General features: G+C 42.5%; 1 protein-coding gene across 1 annotated transcript; it reads right to left on the reverse strand.

Moving 5' to 3' along the window:
* Window positions 1-526: 526 nt before the first annotated feature.
* EEF1E1 (eukaryotic translation elongation factor 1 epsilon 1) lies at window positions 527-15,294 on the reverse strand. The gene is made up of 4 exons (XM_040249409.1): window positions 15,104-15,294; window positions 10,849-11,049; window positions 6,187-6,282; window positions 527-1,177 (listed from the first exon to the last, which is right to left on the reverse strand). Exons 1-4 carry the CDS (start codon window positions 15,188-15,190, stop codon window positions 1,037-1,039), a joined length of 525 nt encoding a protein of 174 aa, XP_040105343.1. The 5' UTR covers window positions 15,191-15,294; the 3' UTR covers window positions 527-1,036.
* Window positions 15,295-17,898: the final 2,604 nt, after the last annotated feature.

The raw sequence follows: 17,898 nt of genomic DNA on the forward strand, positions 1-17,898 counted from the left end.
TCTGTGATCAAAGCGGCGCGGAGCCAAAAGGACGCGATGGACATTTCCCAGGTCTCTGCTCTTTGCACTTGAACTCTGAATTGTATTCTATGGACTCGGCGGGGACACCAAACTATTACATCACAATAAAGTGCCCAAAGACTCTACTTTTCCTACAGTTTGTAAATGTAAGCTCTGTAGCTCTCAATCACTGATTATTTATTGACTCAGCTGCTAAGAGTTATAAATTATATCGGTTTGTTAATAAAGTGTGAGTTTTTGTTCTTTAGGGCATTGAGGCAGCCTTTCAATGTTGGTTTTTATTAATAGTTTAGAAAAATCTAGTAGTTACAGAGTCCTAAATTAGGGGGACGGTGGGAATGTCCCGTCCCTGTTTAGCTGCTGCATATTCCAATACGCCCAAGGCCAGCAAAAGAACCATTAACTTGAGGGAACGTATTTTATCCTATATCCCTCTTGGGCAGAGAGCAGCAGTTGGTTTCACTTCAATAAATACTGACTACAGGAAAGAAAGAAACAAAAAAGGTTTTTCTCAACCACCTTTACTGGCTCACATAAATATCGAAAGACAAATCCATGGGTCTCCCCCTTTTGTCTCCTTGGTAACAATTTACTCTAGCTGTTAATCAACAAGCTACTAGAAATACGCAGAAGGAGGAAATAAATTTTACAAGTTGAAAGAGGTCAATAACCAGTCAAATACGTCAGTCACTGGAAGGACCTTTTTTTAGATTAAACCACTGATTTGCAACTTTTATTAACAGAAATTTCATCTATATCTATAAAAACCAAGATAATTGATAACTTGATTTCAACTCAAGTTTTGACAGCAGCTGAAGTTTTACATTAAAAAAAACTGCAAAATGTCAACTAAAAAAAACAGACAAAATGCTGGGACATGAGTCTGTACTTAAATTCTACCAACTTCAACAAATAGAGAATGGGTGCGTATCAGTTCACGTCAGTCCTCTGGTCCGAAACACACTTCCCACTGGACATGGGTTACTCCCTCTTCTGGGCGGGGCGCGGGTGGCTTCTACTGGGAATTGGTATATAGTCTGTTCTTGATGAAGACAACACTAGACAGATGCTGCCTAATCCCTGGACAGTGCTGAATGTGACAAAACCAGCGCGACACGTTAAGGTATTTCTCCTTCTCTTGAACTGTCAGGTCAACCTGAGTAGAGATGAAAAACACACACAACACAGACAGTACGTAAGTGCAACTATTAATATCACTCGAGTGGGAGACAGACACTGGGGGGAGCCCCCCACGGTGATCAAAGCCAACATATTCAGATAGGAGGGAACCATCTCAGCCACTTGGACGACCTCTCCATTTGTTTAAGGCTTTCATATTCCCGTCAAGACCAGACGTGCTTCTGAGCGAAATCTCAAGTTTTCAACAAATGAAAAGTCTACGTTAAGTCAGGATCTGGAAGACGAGAGGTTTTTTTTTTTTTTTTTAATTTTCTTGAAAAGGAAGAGAATAGCTTCTGAGAGACTAAGATATGGTTCTTTCTCCAGTATTTTTCGCAAACCTAAAATAAGGAAGGTTTATCGGCATCTAACATACTTAACAAGGGAATACAAGGTAAACTCATATATACACACATCTACAAATACACACACACACATTTCAGGACGGCTGCTGTATATTAACGTGCAGACAGCTGCTGATTTCTACTACTGGAGAAATACACAATGACTCTTTCACTGTTAAGTAATTATTGCTTAACAGAAGGAAGGGCTATTTCCAGGGTGTGTGCCTTGGATGAACAACAGGCATGCTGAATTCTCTTTGCAGTCAAGCTGAACTTGGTCTTTAGAGGATGTAGCAGCTCTCGGGAGAAGGCGATGGCACCCACTCCAGTGCTCTTGCCTGGAAAATGCCATGGACGGGGGAGCCTGGTGGGCTGCAGTCCATGCTGAGGGTCGGACACGACTGAGCGACTTCCCTTTCACTTTTCACTTTCACGCATTGGAGAAGGAAATGGCACCCGACTCCAGTGTTCTTGCCTGGAGAATCCCGGGGACGGGGGAGCCTGGTGGGCTGCTGTCTATGGGGGTGCAGAGAGTTGGACACGACTGAAGTGACTTAGCAGCAGCAGCAGCAACAGCTCTCAGAACTGACTGTCCTGCTACAAGGAGGCCCAGAGACTTGGTTAGGGAAAGATGCACTCAACACCATGGGTCAGACCCCCGATCACTTCACTGGGCTCAGACCCCAATGCAGGCAACTTGAAGCCTTTTCTCTGAGCCAAATTTTGGATTGGAATCATGAAGAGGTGTCAGGCAAGAAGAGGCCAGCAGGCCAGCCACAGACCAGGTAAGACTAGTATAGTTCCTTCTCCTGTTATTAGTTCATTTATTTAACATAGTGCAAGTCTCCATGAAACTGACTAGGAATGTTCACAAACACACAAAATCTCAGTCACCCTCTGGGACTGCAATCTCATTAGCCATCTGCTTGTCATGGATACCTGTGTCCACAGGCAAATACTCTCCTAAGGCACCAGTTCAGCCACACTGAAGGACAATCACTCCGGCATTTGATAATTATTACAGAATAGAAAATACTATAAAAGGTAGACAGGTAGCATTTTTCTCAATAAATGTTCAATTGAACTTGTATTTTCCTTTCATGTTTACTACCAGGCAATTTAAATAGAAAAGCAGATAGAAGTCATCCGGCCTTCCTTTTTGCCTTCATGACATTAGGATACAATTGTACTAATATCTGATCTGTTAACAGCATCTTTGATGTCAAATGTCTATCTCTGTTGGACCAGTTTACTAGCAGTGAGAGTCTCATTGCTACTGTTACATAAAATTTCACTTTCCGGTTTAAATCCTACATGCAAAGTGCTACTCGTTGTTCTGTTGATAGGTCGTAGTTGTGTCCGACTCTTTTGTGATTCCATGGCCTGTAGCCCGCCAAGCTCCTCTGTCCATGGGATTTCCCAGGCAAGAACACTGGAGTGGACGGCCATTCCCTTCTCCAGGGGACCTTTCCAAGCCAGGGACTGAACCCAGGTCTTCTGCATTGCAGGCAAATTATCTACTGTCTGAGCCACCAGGGAAGCCCACTTTCACCCAAACACATACATATGTACATATATACATAATAAAATTCAAAACCAGCTTCAGCAAGCCTCTCTACTGATAGCTAAAGCAAACAGAAGTAGCAAATATTACCCCAACTTGATTTCACGTCAGCTGTTGACACATATGGTGAGTCCAATTTGACTGCTTACAATCTAATTTCAGAACTCTTTCATTTTAAAAAGCCTCTACTCAGCTGTTTTGTGAGATGTTACTATTCAGAATGAATTAAAATGCACAAAGAAGGCATTTCCAAACAGTAAGGCTTGTTTGATCCAGGTTCAAGTTGTTCACTCAAGTTTTGACGCGGGGGGAAGGGTGGTATCTGTTTTACAGTCTGCACTTCAGAGGAGCCCGAGCTGTCAGAGGCTGGCGGACGCCGCCACCAGGCCTGCTCCCGAAGAGGAGCGCAACACACACCAGCGCACACAGCATCAGGACGTCACCACCTAAAAACTGCGCAGTGTGCAGCCTCCAGTGCCAGGAAGACAGCAGACCCACAGCATCACGTAATTTTTATTCCAAGAGCTTCTAAAGTTTCTTCTAACATTTCCTAACTGATTCTTTTAATTAGATGATCTATGTTAGAGAATGCAAATTTGTTCACTTTCCCTCAGGACATTTTGCTAGAATACAACCTGTTTCCAGGAAGCTCACGTTACACTTAAACTTTTGGTTTCATTATCACCACTATTCTTTCAGAAAACATACTGTAAACAGAGAAACAAACAGAAGACTTGACTCTCACCGAACTTACATTCCTTTAGAACTCTCGGGATGGGATCCTCATCAGCTATTTTACTTATAACTGGTTTTCCACCATCTCTTTCTAGCTGAATTTTTCTTTCTCCTTTTTGTTTTAATAATGGGAAACACAATGCGATTGTTCTAGTTAACACTTCCTGCTTCTCACTGGTCTGCATGCCAGTGTGTCTGCAGTGATGTTCAGCCTTCCTAGTGAACCATTCCTTCTTATTTACACTGGCGCTCTATAACCAGTTTGAACTGTAAGGCCAAACAGATAATTTCCTTGGTCACTAATTTTCCATGAAGACATGTGAGAAACACTCTGAGCGACCCTTTCCAGATCAGAGGAAATGCCGGTCTGCAAGCTTTCTGGCAGACTCCACGCTGCCTCTGGGACACTCTTTATAGCTGGCGTTCCTGGATTGTTCGGTAGCTATTTCTTTTTTACTTCTTTCTTTCTAAAAGAATGTTACCTCCACTGGTGTTCCAAACTCCAAAACAAATGTATTTCAATTGATAACAATCTTATAGTTGAGCAGCACGTAACGTTACAAAGGATTTTAATAATCTCGAGTAACAGCCTGTTCATGGGGGCTGCTGTGTACTGGTGAAATCACTTCAAGAGAGCAATGAGTCACTGGGCTAATCACGAACGGCCACAGTAACTGGCAGTGCAACAGAGGAGAAACAACGTCATGCTCCCCAGAGGGAATTAAGAGACCAGATCTCAGGAGCGACTCGGCCACAGCTAAAACCGGGCTCCCACTGAAACAAAACACAGCGGGACCATTTGATGACTTGAAGGTTCCCTGTTTCATGCACGGTGCTGATTGCGCTGATTCCCTATTAAGTATTTAATAACGTGAACAAGGAAATGAAGGAACATATGAGGGTAAAAACAAATACACGGCCAAGAAAAACAAAAAGCTATGGGATGAACTTGAGCATGGAGCTATCTGAACCTCCCATTGACCCTGCCTGAAATTAATACCTGGAAATCACTTTCTTCTCACCTGGGTACATTTACACCCAACTCAGCAGGGGTGTCATTCAACACCACAGGGCAACACGGCCACAGCACAAGCTCCGTCTGTGAGGCCTGTTCCTTGAGAAGGTGTTTCCTGCTCCGATGTAGCCTGTCTGCGTGTGCAGCAGAGTGGAGGCTTCGGTTGTGGACTCATCTGATGAACCCAAAGGGACGGTGACGTGATTTACATATTATTCCAGTCAATTTTGTTTCAGAAAAAATGAGCATGAGAGCCTTAATCATAATATTGTAACCATATAAAGAGGACAGACATCTCAAAACAGAGATATAAATAGGCAGGGATCACCGAGCACTGTCAATGGAAGACTAGGTTTTGGGGTTTTTTTTGAAGCTTTATTGCGTTTACTTATTTTTGGCTGAGCCACATGGCTTGTGGCATCTCAGTTTCCCCGACCAGGGACTGAACCCAGGCCACAGGAGTGAAAGCCCAGAACAGAAACCGTTAGGCCACCGGGAACTCCCAGAAGCCTCGTTTTCACACACGGCATTGAATGAAACACTTCCAGCCTGCTTGAGAACCACAGGCCCTTTTGGGCATCTAGCAGTGAAATACCCTGGCAGCTGGTACATTAGGGAATTAGGACCTTGTTCACTTTACTGGCAAAGATTTCCACACAAGCTCCCTCCTTCTGAGTACCTGCTTTCCCTACTGCATGACCTGTATAAGGCACCGTGAGAAGAACGTAAAATAAGCACTGGTTTGCAAGAGTCACACTTCCTTATAGTCTTTTATTTTTTTAATTAGATGGGAGAAATGCTCATCTTAATGACAGCTTGTGTGTGATTTCTCTGACACAGCTCAGCATGGAGACAGGACTGAACCTGTGTATCTGGACTAACCAAGAGCTGAGGATTCAAGGGGAAGAAAGTGTACAGGCTTGTAAAAAGGGTAGAAACTGAGTTACTTCAGGTAACAATTGGACCAGGGAGTAAGACTGGAGTAAGAGCGGAGGTCGCACAGAAGGTGGGGTATAAAAGCAGGAGTGGACAGGTGATGGCGGGGTCCAGGTGAGGAGGACAACCAAGTCCAAAGGGTGCCAAGAGAAGGAGCCACAAAGAAAAGCAAGACCAAGAACAGGAACAAAACCATGCATGTCAAGAGGAAGCTCCTCTGTGTGATGGATCCATGGAAGGAAGGAATATTTGCTTAAGGTACCTTATATAAAAATAATCCCTTTCATTTGATAAGGTGAAAATGCAAATTTGATTTAAATTCAAGACAAATGAAAAAAAAGGCATTCTGAACACTGCAGACAAAAAGAGCCAATAGCTATCCGAATACTCACAATAAAGCGATGAAGCCCATAGTATAATAGTATATCTGCTAATGTGAAGTTATGTCCTGTGAGGTAGACTTTATCTTCGAGGTATGCATTAAGATCCTAGAGAAACAAATAACAGACTGTTAATTTAAAAAGCAATAACTATAAACCTAATTATGCATTTGATTTGAAACATTTAGAAAGCTATTAGAAAGCAAAACACTGACACTGAATAAATTCAATCTTTGACAATAACAGAAATTTATTTGAAATCACAAATCACACATCAACTCATTTTGAAAAATAGGATAATTATTATTTATCTTATTTTATTTTAAAGAAATTAGAAAACATTAGAAAATGATATTCACAGTTCCATCTGTGGTAATTTCAAAGACCCCAACTGTTTCTCTGGGGAGATGGGAGGACATTTTGTAAATCACGCTCATGTTAGATTTATTTTCTCCATTGAAATATAAAAAGCTCCTCAACAATTCCTACGTTTTAAGAAAATTATAATGAATTGGTTTGTTAGGATTTTTTAATATATGTATATTTTTAACTTCTTAATTGAGAATAAATACATGTAACATGTTAAAATTAATCAAATTTTTATTACCACCACAACCATTTGTAATGTTAAGGGTATCCACACTGTGGTGCAATCAATGTTCAGAACTTTTTCATCTCAGAAAACACTCTGTAGTTTTTAAAACAACTTCCCCTTTCTCTCATCCCCAAGGCCCTGGGAGTCACTATTCTGCTTCCTGTTTCTATGAATTTTAGTCACAGAATTTTGTATATGCTGTATATAAGCAGAATCATGTACTATTATTTGTCTTTTTGTGACTGGCTTATTTCACTTAGCATAATATTCTTAAGATTTACCCATGATGCAGCCTGTGTCAGAATTTCCTTCTTTATTAAGGCTGATTAACATTCCTATGTAATCATTCTAGAAAAACTTCTTAAGCTGCAGAGAGAGCAGTTTGTTTTCATTCTCAAATCATATGCCACATGCTTGGCACACAGTGGTTCAGTAATCAGTCAATGTTAGCTAAACTGAATCTGAACTCTTTGAATTTGCCCAAGCCTTCATTTAAAGATAGTAATTTTCAAAACTGTATATGAATATGGGATTGTAAGGGGTGGTACAGATGATGACATTAAAAAACATGTACATAGACAAGGAAACAAAGGCATAAGAATAAAAATAAAACTGGGCAGAGAAGGTAAAACACAAAGGTATGTACAGGCTATCACTAATCCCCTAGCAATCTGTTGGATGGAATGTTTTTCCCTCCAAATGTCTTCATATGAAACAAGTTTGATACAGCATAAGAATAAAATAATCTACAATTAATTTTAAGAATCATCTCTAAAAGAATCTGAAATAATGATTTAACACTGCTTTGTACAGTGTATATATTCTTAAAATATTCCATATTGATGTTTTAGTTAGGGCTTCCCTGGTGGCTCAGAATCCATCAGCAATGCAGGAGACCTGTGTTCGATCCCTGGGTTGGGAAGATCCCCTGGAGGAGGGCATGGCAACCCGTCGAGTATTCTTGCCTGGAGGATCCCATGCACAGAGAAGCCGAGCCTGGCGGGCTCCAGTCCATGGGGTCTCAGAAGTCACAAAGACACAACTAAGCGACCAAGTACAGCACAGCACGTTTTCGTTATAAAGACTCTTTTAAGGTGACACTCTTTAGTTATAAAAACTTTACAATGGAGTTTCAAAAACTATCAAGAGTTAATATTTTTCTGATTAGTGATATAAATAAAAATTTTCAGAAATTATGATTTTTCAGAAATTGAATTCTGAAATTTAAAACACAGAATTTCACACTCAAAATATTCGTGGAAAAGAACTAAAGTCTGATGTTCATTATATATATATTTTTTAAACAAGTATTTCTGATACCACTGCCAAACTGGCATCAGAGTTCTATCTGATTTTTCTGTTTAACTACTATTAAACTTACTCCAGTATTCTGGCCTAGGGAATTTAACTACTATTAAACTTACTCCAGTATTCTGGCCTAGGGAATTCCATGGACCATATAGTTCATGGGGTCGCAAGGAGTCAGACACGACTGAGGGACTTTCACTTCTTCACTTCACTTCATTGATATTCTTTATTTGGTTAGACATTGCTCTCAAAGGGCTGCCAAACAGATTAATAGTGACAATTCTTTGGGAAGATCCCCTGGAGAAGGGAAAGACTACCCACTCCATTATCCTGGCCTGGAGAATTCCATGGACTGTACAGTCCATGAGGTCGCAAAGTTTCAGACACAACTGAGCGACTTTCACACATCCTTCATCTGGATCCAAATGTTAATGTATCATGATGGCTGCTTTTTAAAAAAAATAATTTTATTTACTTTTGGCTGTGCTGTGCGGGCTCTTCTCTGTTACACAGGGTGGGGCTCCTCTCTAGCTGTGGCACCTGGCTCTGGGGCAGGCAGTCTTCAGCAGCTGTGGCGTGTGGGCTCCGTAGCTCTGGAGCGTGGGCTCCGTAGCTCTGGAGCGTGGGCTTAGCTGCTGCTCAGCATGAGGCATCTCCCTGGGCGTGCTTAGTCCTGTCCGACTGTTTGCGACCCTGTCGACGGTAGCCCACCAGGCTCCTCTGATCATGGGATTTTCCAGGCAACAATACTGGAGTGGGTTTCCATTTCCTACTCCAGGGATCTTCCTGGACCAGGGATCCAACCTGTCTCTCCTGCATTGGCAGGTGGATTCTTCACCACTCAGCCACAGAGGAAGCCCAATGCCTGTTTTTTAATTATATATTACCTTAGCTCTGAGCCACTGTGGTTTTAACTTTGAAATGGAACTTTAGCGAGTTATCCTTTTACAATATCCTTATAGCAAGATTTTTTTAAAAAGTAATAAAAACAGAAACAGCCTAGTATAAAAAAAGGCAAAGAAGATATGTAAGCAAATTTTTAAAAAAATGATGAAAATGCTCGTGTTATGAAAAAAATGCCACAGCATTAATAATGTCACACACACAAAAACAGCAAAGTAAACAAAGAGATCACTTTTTGGCTTTGTCATGAAATTGGGGTGGCACAGGAGGAAAGGGGGTAACATCTATGTCAGCAGGGGTTTTGTGGAAGAGGCCACGGTCATCATATACTGCCAAACTACAATAAAACACTTTCCTGGAAGGCAAATGAGCAACAAAGCCTCAGAAATGTATATAGCTTTGGTCCAGCAATTTCCCTTGCAGGAGTTTAGCCTAAGGAAACAAACGGAAATATTTAGCCACAGTCTGGCAATTACATGGGTACAGGCTAAATGCTGGCACAACTGTATGACAGAATACTAACAGGACCATCAGAGAGAATATAAGTGAGTATTCATGGGCTTGAGAGGGCTGCCCTGGTGGCAGAGTGGTAAAGAACCTGGTTGCCAGTGCAGGAGACATGGGTTCGATCTCCGATCTGGGAAGATCCCACATGCCTTAGAGCAACTGAGCCCGTGGGCCACCCCAGTTGAGCTTGTGCTCCAGAGCCTGGAAGCCGCAACTCTTGAGCTGCCAGGCCCATGCTCCACAACAAGAGAAAAGACTGCAACGAGAAGCCTGCTCACCAAAACTAGAGTGACGCTCCCGCTCGATGCAACCAGAGAAAGCTGGTGCAGCAACAAATACCCAGCCCCGCCATAAAAAAATAAATAACAGTATTAAAACAACAACAAACGAACAAAACCACTTAAAAAAAAGGACAGTTGATCATGACAGACCTATAAAGGAAAAAGATCTGGAATTTATTTTCTACCAGTTCTATTGACGGTATCTGTCAGGAACAGAATTTAAACCATTTTGCCCAGAATGATAAATGAAAAGCTTTCAGTACTATGAGTTCTTCTTGTACAACTTAGATTACCAATTTATAATTGGCATAAAATTAGGAAACAGAAAGGATTCCTATAATGATGTGGTTGACTGGGTGATGTCTAAGGTTCCTTCAAATGTTAAGCTTTTAAAAAAAACTGCTTTATTTTTATATAGGTAACAAATAATTTTATTTAGAAACTTTCATTCTTGGTAATTCTAGAGCCATATTTGGTTTCTACTTTATAACAATAGATTCTTTAATTCTAATTTGATTTCTTCGGAAAGAAAATACAAATCCTAAAGCATTAAGTTTCAAGGGAGGGAAATGGGAATTCTCACATCAATCGGACAGGCTTTTCTCAAACTACAACCCCCTCAAACTCTGATTCCTTCTTTCCTTTAAGAAAGTACTTTGCTGCTTAGAGAATCAGAACTACTGACTGGGGGAAGTAAGTATCAAGCAATCATATGAAAGAAAAAGTCATAAAAAGCTGTAATTATTGACGTGATGAGTGCTACAAAGGAAAAGCACAGGATGTCAGTAAAGAAGAGCGTTTAAACAAGAAAGTGCATCTGTGTGAGAGAGCGTTAGTAGCCACGGATGTGACGAGGAAGGGGATCGGAGCTGAGGCTGGAGCTGAGGGGCGGGCAGAGTCTGTTCCAGGGAAAGGCAGCAACAGCTACAAACAGGGAGAGACAGTAACAGGTATAAAGTATCCCGAGGTAGAGGAAACGGGAAAGAGACCAAGAGCTTCAGTTACTGCATCTCAGGGAAAACAGATTCCGGCTATTCATAGTTCACACACGTCAGCCCATGAAAACAAGTCTGGCCATACCTTCAGGACAGTGTGGATGTCGTCTTTACCGGAGTGCCCGTCCACTCGAGTCACCCTGTACTCTAGCCACTGCTGGACCACGGCTCTCTCCTCCGCTGTGCTCCCCAACAGATACTCCTTGTTGGCCTGCTTGACCAGGTGAGCTGCTATAGTGGTCAGTCCCGTCAGACTCGGACCATTGTTTGTCTGAAGAACTGGAATCTTAAACAGAAAGAAAAAAAAATCTTAAAATACCATCACAACTGATAAGTTCTAAATCCTAAACTTTTTTTTTTAAATACTCAAGTTATTAAATAGGCTTCTCTGGTGGCTCAGTGGTAAGGAATCCACCTGGCAAGGCAGGAGACACAGGTCTGATCCCTAATTCTAGAAGATTCCCTGAAGAAGGAAATAGCAACCCACTCCAGTGTTCTTGCCTGGAAAATCCCATGAACTGAGAAGCCTGGTGGGCTAGAGTCCCATGGGGTCGCAAAGAGTTGGACTCAACTGAGCAAGTAAGCATGCATGCACAAAGATATTAAACTATATACAAATCCAAGTCAGGAAAATAACAGTTATTAGTTTACATTTGATAATAGTTGCTTGATGTCATGAAACTGGTAGTAACATTGCAAAAATGAGTAATGATATTTCTACCTAATTTATAACTACATATGTACAAAAATAGAAAATGGAAATCCTAATAATACCACATTAATTTCAATCAAGATTACCCACACCCTATTTAGCAAGGTGAACAAATATGCTTAAACAAACCCAACTTTGTAATAACAAAAACAAGAAAGAATTGTAGTGAACACTGAATTCATGTTGATACAACTAGAAACACCAAATGAGTTGCAGCCTGGTTTAAGTGACATGCAATCTAATATAATTATGTCATTAACTAATTAGTTAACTCATTATATGGTATGGACTGTGATGGTGATTTTGCTGCCATGGATTGCACATTCATCAATTTTGGGGCAACTTTGAATGAGTACACTGATAATAAAAGTCTATAATAAAGTCAGGGCTTCAAGTAATCATCTGAAAAACAATTCTACTTTTTAAAGTTTTCCTGATTATAACAGCAATACAAAGGATCAGATTATAAGAAACTGCTAATTAATTTAAAAGTTTTTGATGCACAACTAGGCAAAGTATTTTGACAAATTTAAAAGAAAATGGGAAGTATCACCAATAGGGAGACTAACCAGTTACAAAGAACAAGTAAACAATAGAAAGGACTTTAGGACCGCAAGGGAACATTTTCAGGAGAAGACGGCCACTCTTTCCCGCTCCTCTCAGTCTCCTGAACTCAAGAGTGACTTACTCTATACAGGGCCCTTTCACACTCGAGCCTGGGTCAACAAGACCATGTGAAGTATATGGGAAGATTAACATTTTATGGGTACAGATTCAAAGGTTACCTCCTAAACAATAAAGGAAGTAACCAGAGGCGGTCTAGCTTTCCACTTCCTCACCAGCTATTTCCATTCATTACCTAGCTCCCTGAACTCTCACTTTTGCCTTTACCCTCAAGTGAAACCATCACTTCTAAGATCACCAATAATCTCCTTTAAAAATGCATTAAACAGTAAACATATGAAGCTCGCTGAGGGTGCTGCCAGTGTTCCATTCCCTGATGTGACTGTCTGCACTTTATGGTGGTGGTTTGATCACTAAGTCGTGTCCGACTCTGTGACCCCATGGACTGTAGCCTGCCAGGCCCCTCTGTCCATGGGATTCTCCAGGCAAGAATACTGGAATGAGTTGTCATTTCCTTCTCCAGCACTTTATGGTAGATAAAGAGATGCCTGTGCTTCCAGGGAGGGAGGGAGGGAGGGAGGGAAGAAAGAGGAAAAGAGAGAAAGAGGGAGAGGGTGGGAGGGAGGAAGGAAGGAACAGAGAGGAGAGAAAGAAAGAGGAAAGACAAGAACTCACAATTGCTGAGCATGGGAGGAAAAGGACAATTCTAAAAAGAACTATTTGTAAAAATAAATTATCCACAACCCCATCACAGGAAGTAAAAAAATTCCTGGTTACTTTCTCATCTAATCGTTGCATCTTCTAAGATGTAAGAGGCAAGTAACTTCATCCTCAGTTCACAGATGAAGAACGAAGGCCACCAGGTTTGTGACGGGGGAGTCAGGATTTCAATAAAGTACAATTGGCCGGAAAGTTCATTTTCTTTCATTCACACAGTCTAAGCAGACAAACCTTATGCAGTTGCAATCATGGGACATGTACTATTTCACATTCATCTTAAGGTTCCATGATCTTCAAAGTAATCACTTTCCATGGCTACATAAATAATATCTCAATGTGCTGATGTAGTATAATTTAACAACGGTTCTCCCGGAGTTGCACTTCTGGATTGTTTTGAAGTTTTAATTATTATTGATATTATTGCAGGGAATGCCTTACTGCTAGCTAATTGCTGGCAGTTGTCTTCCCCCCAAAAATGAATGAATCTTATCGTAGGTCATCATCCCTTTCCCCAAACACATCAACAGAAACCTTCAATAGCTGCCCTCTGCTTAAAAAAAAAAAAAAAGAAAGAAAAAAGTTCACATTAAAATAAGAAACCACACTTTGAACTCCACAACCCTCACAAGTGGGACTCCAACTGTAATTCTGGGTTTACCCTGTATTGCATCATCCATCACATTGCTCTACTTATTACCTCAAATTACCCAATCTTACATAATTTATTAGTTTTGTACACTTTAAACACCAACTTTTCATGAAGTTTCCAAACTCATTTTAGAGTCAGAATTAACTTTCTCTTTCACACTCATCAATAGTGCTTTCCTCCACTTGTAACTATTCTGTTCTGCTTAAAAAGAGCCCCCATGACTTTTTCTCATGCTGGATGGTAAGGTAAACTCCCTGAAGGCAGGACTAATGTTTGGCAAGGGTATGGGAGAAAAAACAAACAAACAAATGAGAGAGAAGCAGCAGCAGGAGAGGAATCAGCGGGAGGCAGGACAAAAAGGGAAAAGCAGGTCTCTCTGGCTCCAGTCAGTGGGCTGGTCTTCTGCAAGTCACACATCTTTTCGTGTGTGTGTCTGTGTGTGTGTTCAGCTATGTCCGACCCTGTGTGAGTGTGTTCAGCTGTGTGCGATTCTCTGCAATCCCATGGACTGTAGCCTGCCAGGCTTTTCTATTCACAGATTTTTCCAGGCAAGAAGTAGGTTGCCATTTCCTCTTCAAGGGGATCTTCCCGACCCAGGGATCCAATCGGAGTCTCCTGCATTAGCAGGAGGGTTCTTTACCAGTGAGCCACCTGGGAAACCCTTTCTAGACTTCAGTTAACTTGTAAAACGTACAACACGACTGCTTCGGAGATGAAGCAGTCTTCGATTCTTACCAAGAAGTCAGAAAAAGGAAAAAAAACGAGAACCGAAGAAGGCAGAAGAAGAAAAAAAAGTTCATCTAGAAAAAAATCTCCAAGGGGCAAAAACCTTATATAATCCAAAGTTGTTTTCCTACAGTCTCTTCCTCTAACACAGTCATTCCTCCTCCGAAACCACTTCGCTTTATAAAAACATAGAAGCCCTTCAAAGCCCTTAGAAATCTCAGTTCCTATGCCTCACTAGGTCACCTCAGACCGCGGAACTTCCCCCCAGATCTCAGCACGTTGCACAAGGAACTTGATCAGACCTTAGAACAGGAATCCACTAAGGGATCTGGCGGCCGTCCACGCCGCAATGCAGCACTTTTCAGGACTGTAACCAAAACAGCTGCAGTGTGTGTCCACTCAGCTGAAAACCAACCCTCCGGAGGGGACAGGAGGGGCACGGCCGCCTCGACCACCGCCGTACCCCCCGGCCTGGCACGGTGGACTCCGCACCCCGTTTGCTCTCTGAGGTCGATGAGGAATTCTGAATGAAAGGTACTGTTTACAGTAAATGCTGTCACTGAACGCACACGTGGGGCCTCCAGCCTGCTCTACCCGAGGGCTCTCTGAGGAACCCTCCGCCTTCCCAGAGCGGGAACCCGAGGGCTCTCTGAGGACCCCCTCGCTTTCCCAGAGCGCGATGATGACAGTCTGGCAGGAGGAAAAGTTCGGGGCGAGCGGAGCAGGTTCCTCTCGCTCCCTCCACTCCCTCCGGGAGCCAGGGCCGCAGAAGAAGACTGGGAGCGCAGCCACGTGAGGAGAAGCCGGGCGGCATCCTCGCTCCTCCGCCTCCCCTGCCCGGCCCTACCCAGTCTCAGCCGGCCGCGCTCCCGTCCCCTTCTCCCGCTCCGCGCCGCCTCCGCTTCTCACCTGGCGCTCGCCCTGAGCGCTGTACTTGTTCCCTTTACTCAGCCCCAGAGACTTCTCCAGCAGCGTCAGCTCCGCAGCCGCCGCCATTTTCCGGTAGAGCTCCCGACAAGGGGCGGGACCGAACCAGCAAGGATCTCCTGTATTGGCTGAGTGGGACGTCCCGCTCCCTCAAACGTCACCGCCTATTGGCTGAACGCAGGGGGGCGTGCCAACACGCAGGAGGCGGGGTTAATGAGGGCGGGGCCGAAGGCGGCGTGTGTGACAGGTGGAGAGAGGGTGGCCAGCCTCAGAGATGCAGCAGGGGTAGCAGCAGAATTCTGAATTTAAAGATTATTCAGAGGGCGCTGGGTATGTTAGTGTCCAGCAATTTGCTTAGCCCAGGAAAGTCAGCCTTTACTTGTTTTAATGATCTTTACTTACAATACCTCTAAGATATAATAGTGATGCAAGTTATGTATATATACGTTTGTGTGTATTACGTATATTTGTGGTTTCCCAGGTGGCCCTAGTGGTAAAGAATCTACCTGACAATACAGGAGATGCAAGAGGCCTGGGTTGGATCCCTGGGTGGGGACGATCCCCTGGGGGAGGAAGTGGTAACCTACTCCAGTGTTCTTGCCAGAAATCCCATGGACAGTTCAGTTCAGTTGCTCAGTTGTGTCCGACTCTTTGCGACCCCACACCAGGCTTTCCTGTCCATCACCAACTCCTGAAGTTTAATCAAACTCATGTCCATCCAATGGATGCCATCCAACCATCTCATCCTCTGTCATCCCCTTCACCTCCCACCTTCAATCTTTCCCAGCATCAGGGTCTTTTCCAACGGGTCAGTTCTTCACATCAGGTAGCCAAAGTATTGGAGTTTCAGCTTCAGTATCTGTCCTTCCAATGAATATTCAGGACTGATTTCCTTTAGGATTGACTGGTTGGATCTTCTTGCAGTCCAAGGGGCTCTTAAGAGTCTTCTCCAACAGCACAGTTCAAAAGCATCCATTCTTTGGCGCTCAGCTTTCTTTATAGTCCAACTCTCACATCCATACATGACTACTGGAAAAACCATAGCTTTGACTAGACGGACCTTGGTCGACAAAGTAGTGTCTCTGCTTTTTAATATACTGTCTAGGTTGACGATAGCTTTTCTTCCAAGGAGTAAGCGTCTTTTAATTTCATGGGTTCTGTCCTGGAAAGCTACAGAGTCCGTGGGGCCCAAGAGTTGGACACCACTGAGCATGCACGTGTATATTTATGTTTAACTTGTGTGTGTGTATTCAGTGGTGATACAATTTATGAAGCTTCTGGTATATAAATAAACAATGCACGCAACCTACTCTTCCTAAGTTGCTATAGTCTTACATCTTCAAAGTGGAAAATGGGGTAGTATATGTTGAATCTCAACTATTTCCAAAATATTACTGAAGATAATTTCCACACCATCGAATGAATAAACAATGTGTATGTTAGTCTGAGGGAAGTGGGAAAGAGCTCCAAGATAGTTGATCATTAACTCAGAAATACAGAAGTTTAGTGGGGGATGCTGTCACTGTGTGACACCCTCCCTACCCTAAAATATTTAATGAGTTAATTCTGGCAGCAGAGATAAAGGTAAGGAAAAGAAAATTTCGCCAAAAAGTCAGAAACAGAAGACAAAGGAAATTCCCATGTAAGTGGATCATTGGGCATTAATTATCCTTATTTTCCTTATATAGAGACTTGAAGAACTATTTCTCTACTTCCAAAAAGGCCAGTCCTCTGATAAAATTCACTCATGTATTTTTCAGTGTTTAAGTAAACTGCTTGTAATGAAACATTTAAAACATTTCTACAGTTATCTAATTCCAATGGGCACTATAGTTAAAATAAGACTAGATCTAAATCACCTAATCTAAGATTTGAGGGCCTTCTCTGGTGGTCCAGTGGATAAGACTCTGCTCTCTCAATGTAGGGCACCTGGGTTTGATTCCTGGTCAGGGAACTAGACCCCACATGCTGCAACTAAAGATCTTGAATGCCTCAAGGAAGACCTGGAGCAATCAAGTAAATGAACATATTTTTAAAAGGTTTGATTTGAATTCTAGTATAAAGTATCAGAGGCTTCCCAGGTGGTGCTAGTGATGAACACCAGCCTATCAATGCAGGAGACATAAGAGATGTGGGTTCACTCCCTGGGTCAGGAAGATTCCTTGGAGGAGGGCACAGAACCCACTCTAGTCTTCTAGCCTGGATTATCCATGGGCAGAGGAGCCTGGAAGGCTACAGTCCATAGGGTCACCAAGAGTTAGACACAACTGAAATGACTTAGTGTGTGTGTGTGTGTGCGCGTGCGCGCGCGCACACACACACACACACACACACACACACACACACAGAGTATCAGAAAGGACAGCACCCAAATAAGGAGTAGATTGGACACATGAGTGAAATATCCCTTTGTAATTTATGCACTCTGATTTGAAATATTGTAGATAGATTTTGTACTTTGAAAGAAAGCTGTTTGTTTTAGAGGAGTTATAAGTTTATTTCTTCCCTTCAAATTCTGAAGATTTTTAACTTTGAATTTCCTTTTCTTCCCTGATAGTCTTCCTTTTGTTGTGAATATGTGTAAATAGGGAAAAAAATTGGTTGACCACCGCAGTGCTTCTAAGATGGAACAGAAAGCAGGTGGTGCCACGTTTAAACCAAACTTCAGGAGTCAGAGATGCTGGTTTCTCATTAGCATGAACAAGTTGTGTCGCTCCGGGAAGGCAGGCAACCCTACTAGGACTCAGTTTCCCCAAGTATAATACAAAGGGCTGGGG

This window comes from Oryx dammah, unplaced genomic scaffold, assembly GCF_014754425.2.
Source record: "Oryx dammah isolate SB20612 unplaced genomic scaffold, SCBI_Odam_1.1 HiC_scaffold_11, whole genome shotgun sequence".
In the NCBI taxonomy this organism is placed as follows: domain Eukaryota; kingdom Metazoa; phylum Chordata; class Mammalia; order Artiodactyla; family Bovidae; genus Oryx; species Oryx dammah.

Coding starts and splice junctions, on each gene's coding strand:
- EEF1E1 (XM_040249409.1), bottom strand. CDS start 15,190: ATGGCGGCGGCTGCGGAGCTGACGCTGCTGGAGAAGTCTCTGGGGCTG. Junction 11,050..15,103: donor GCGCTCAGGGCGAGCGCCAG/GTGAGAAGCGGA, acceptor TTTCTGTTTAAG/ATTCCAGTTCTTCAGACAAA. Junction 6,283..10,848: donor ACATCCACACTGTCCTGAAG/GTATGGCCAGAC, acceptor TTGTTTCTCTAG/GATCTTAATGCATACCTCGA.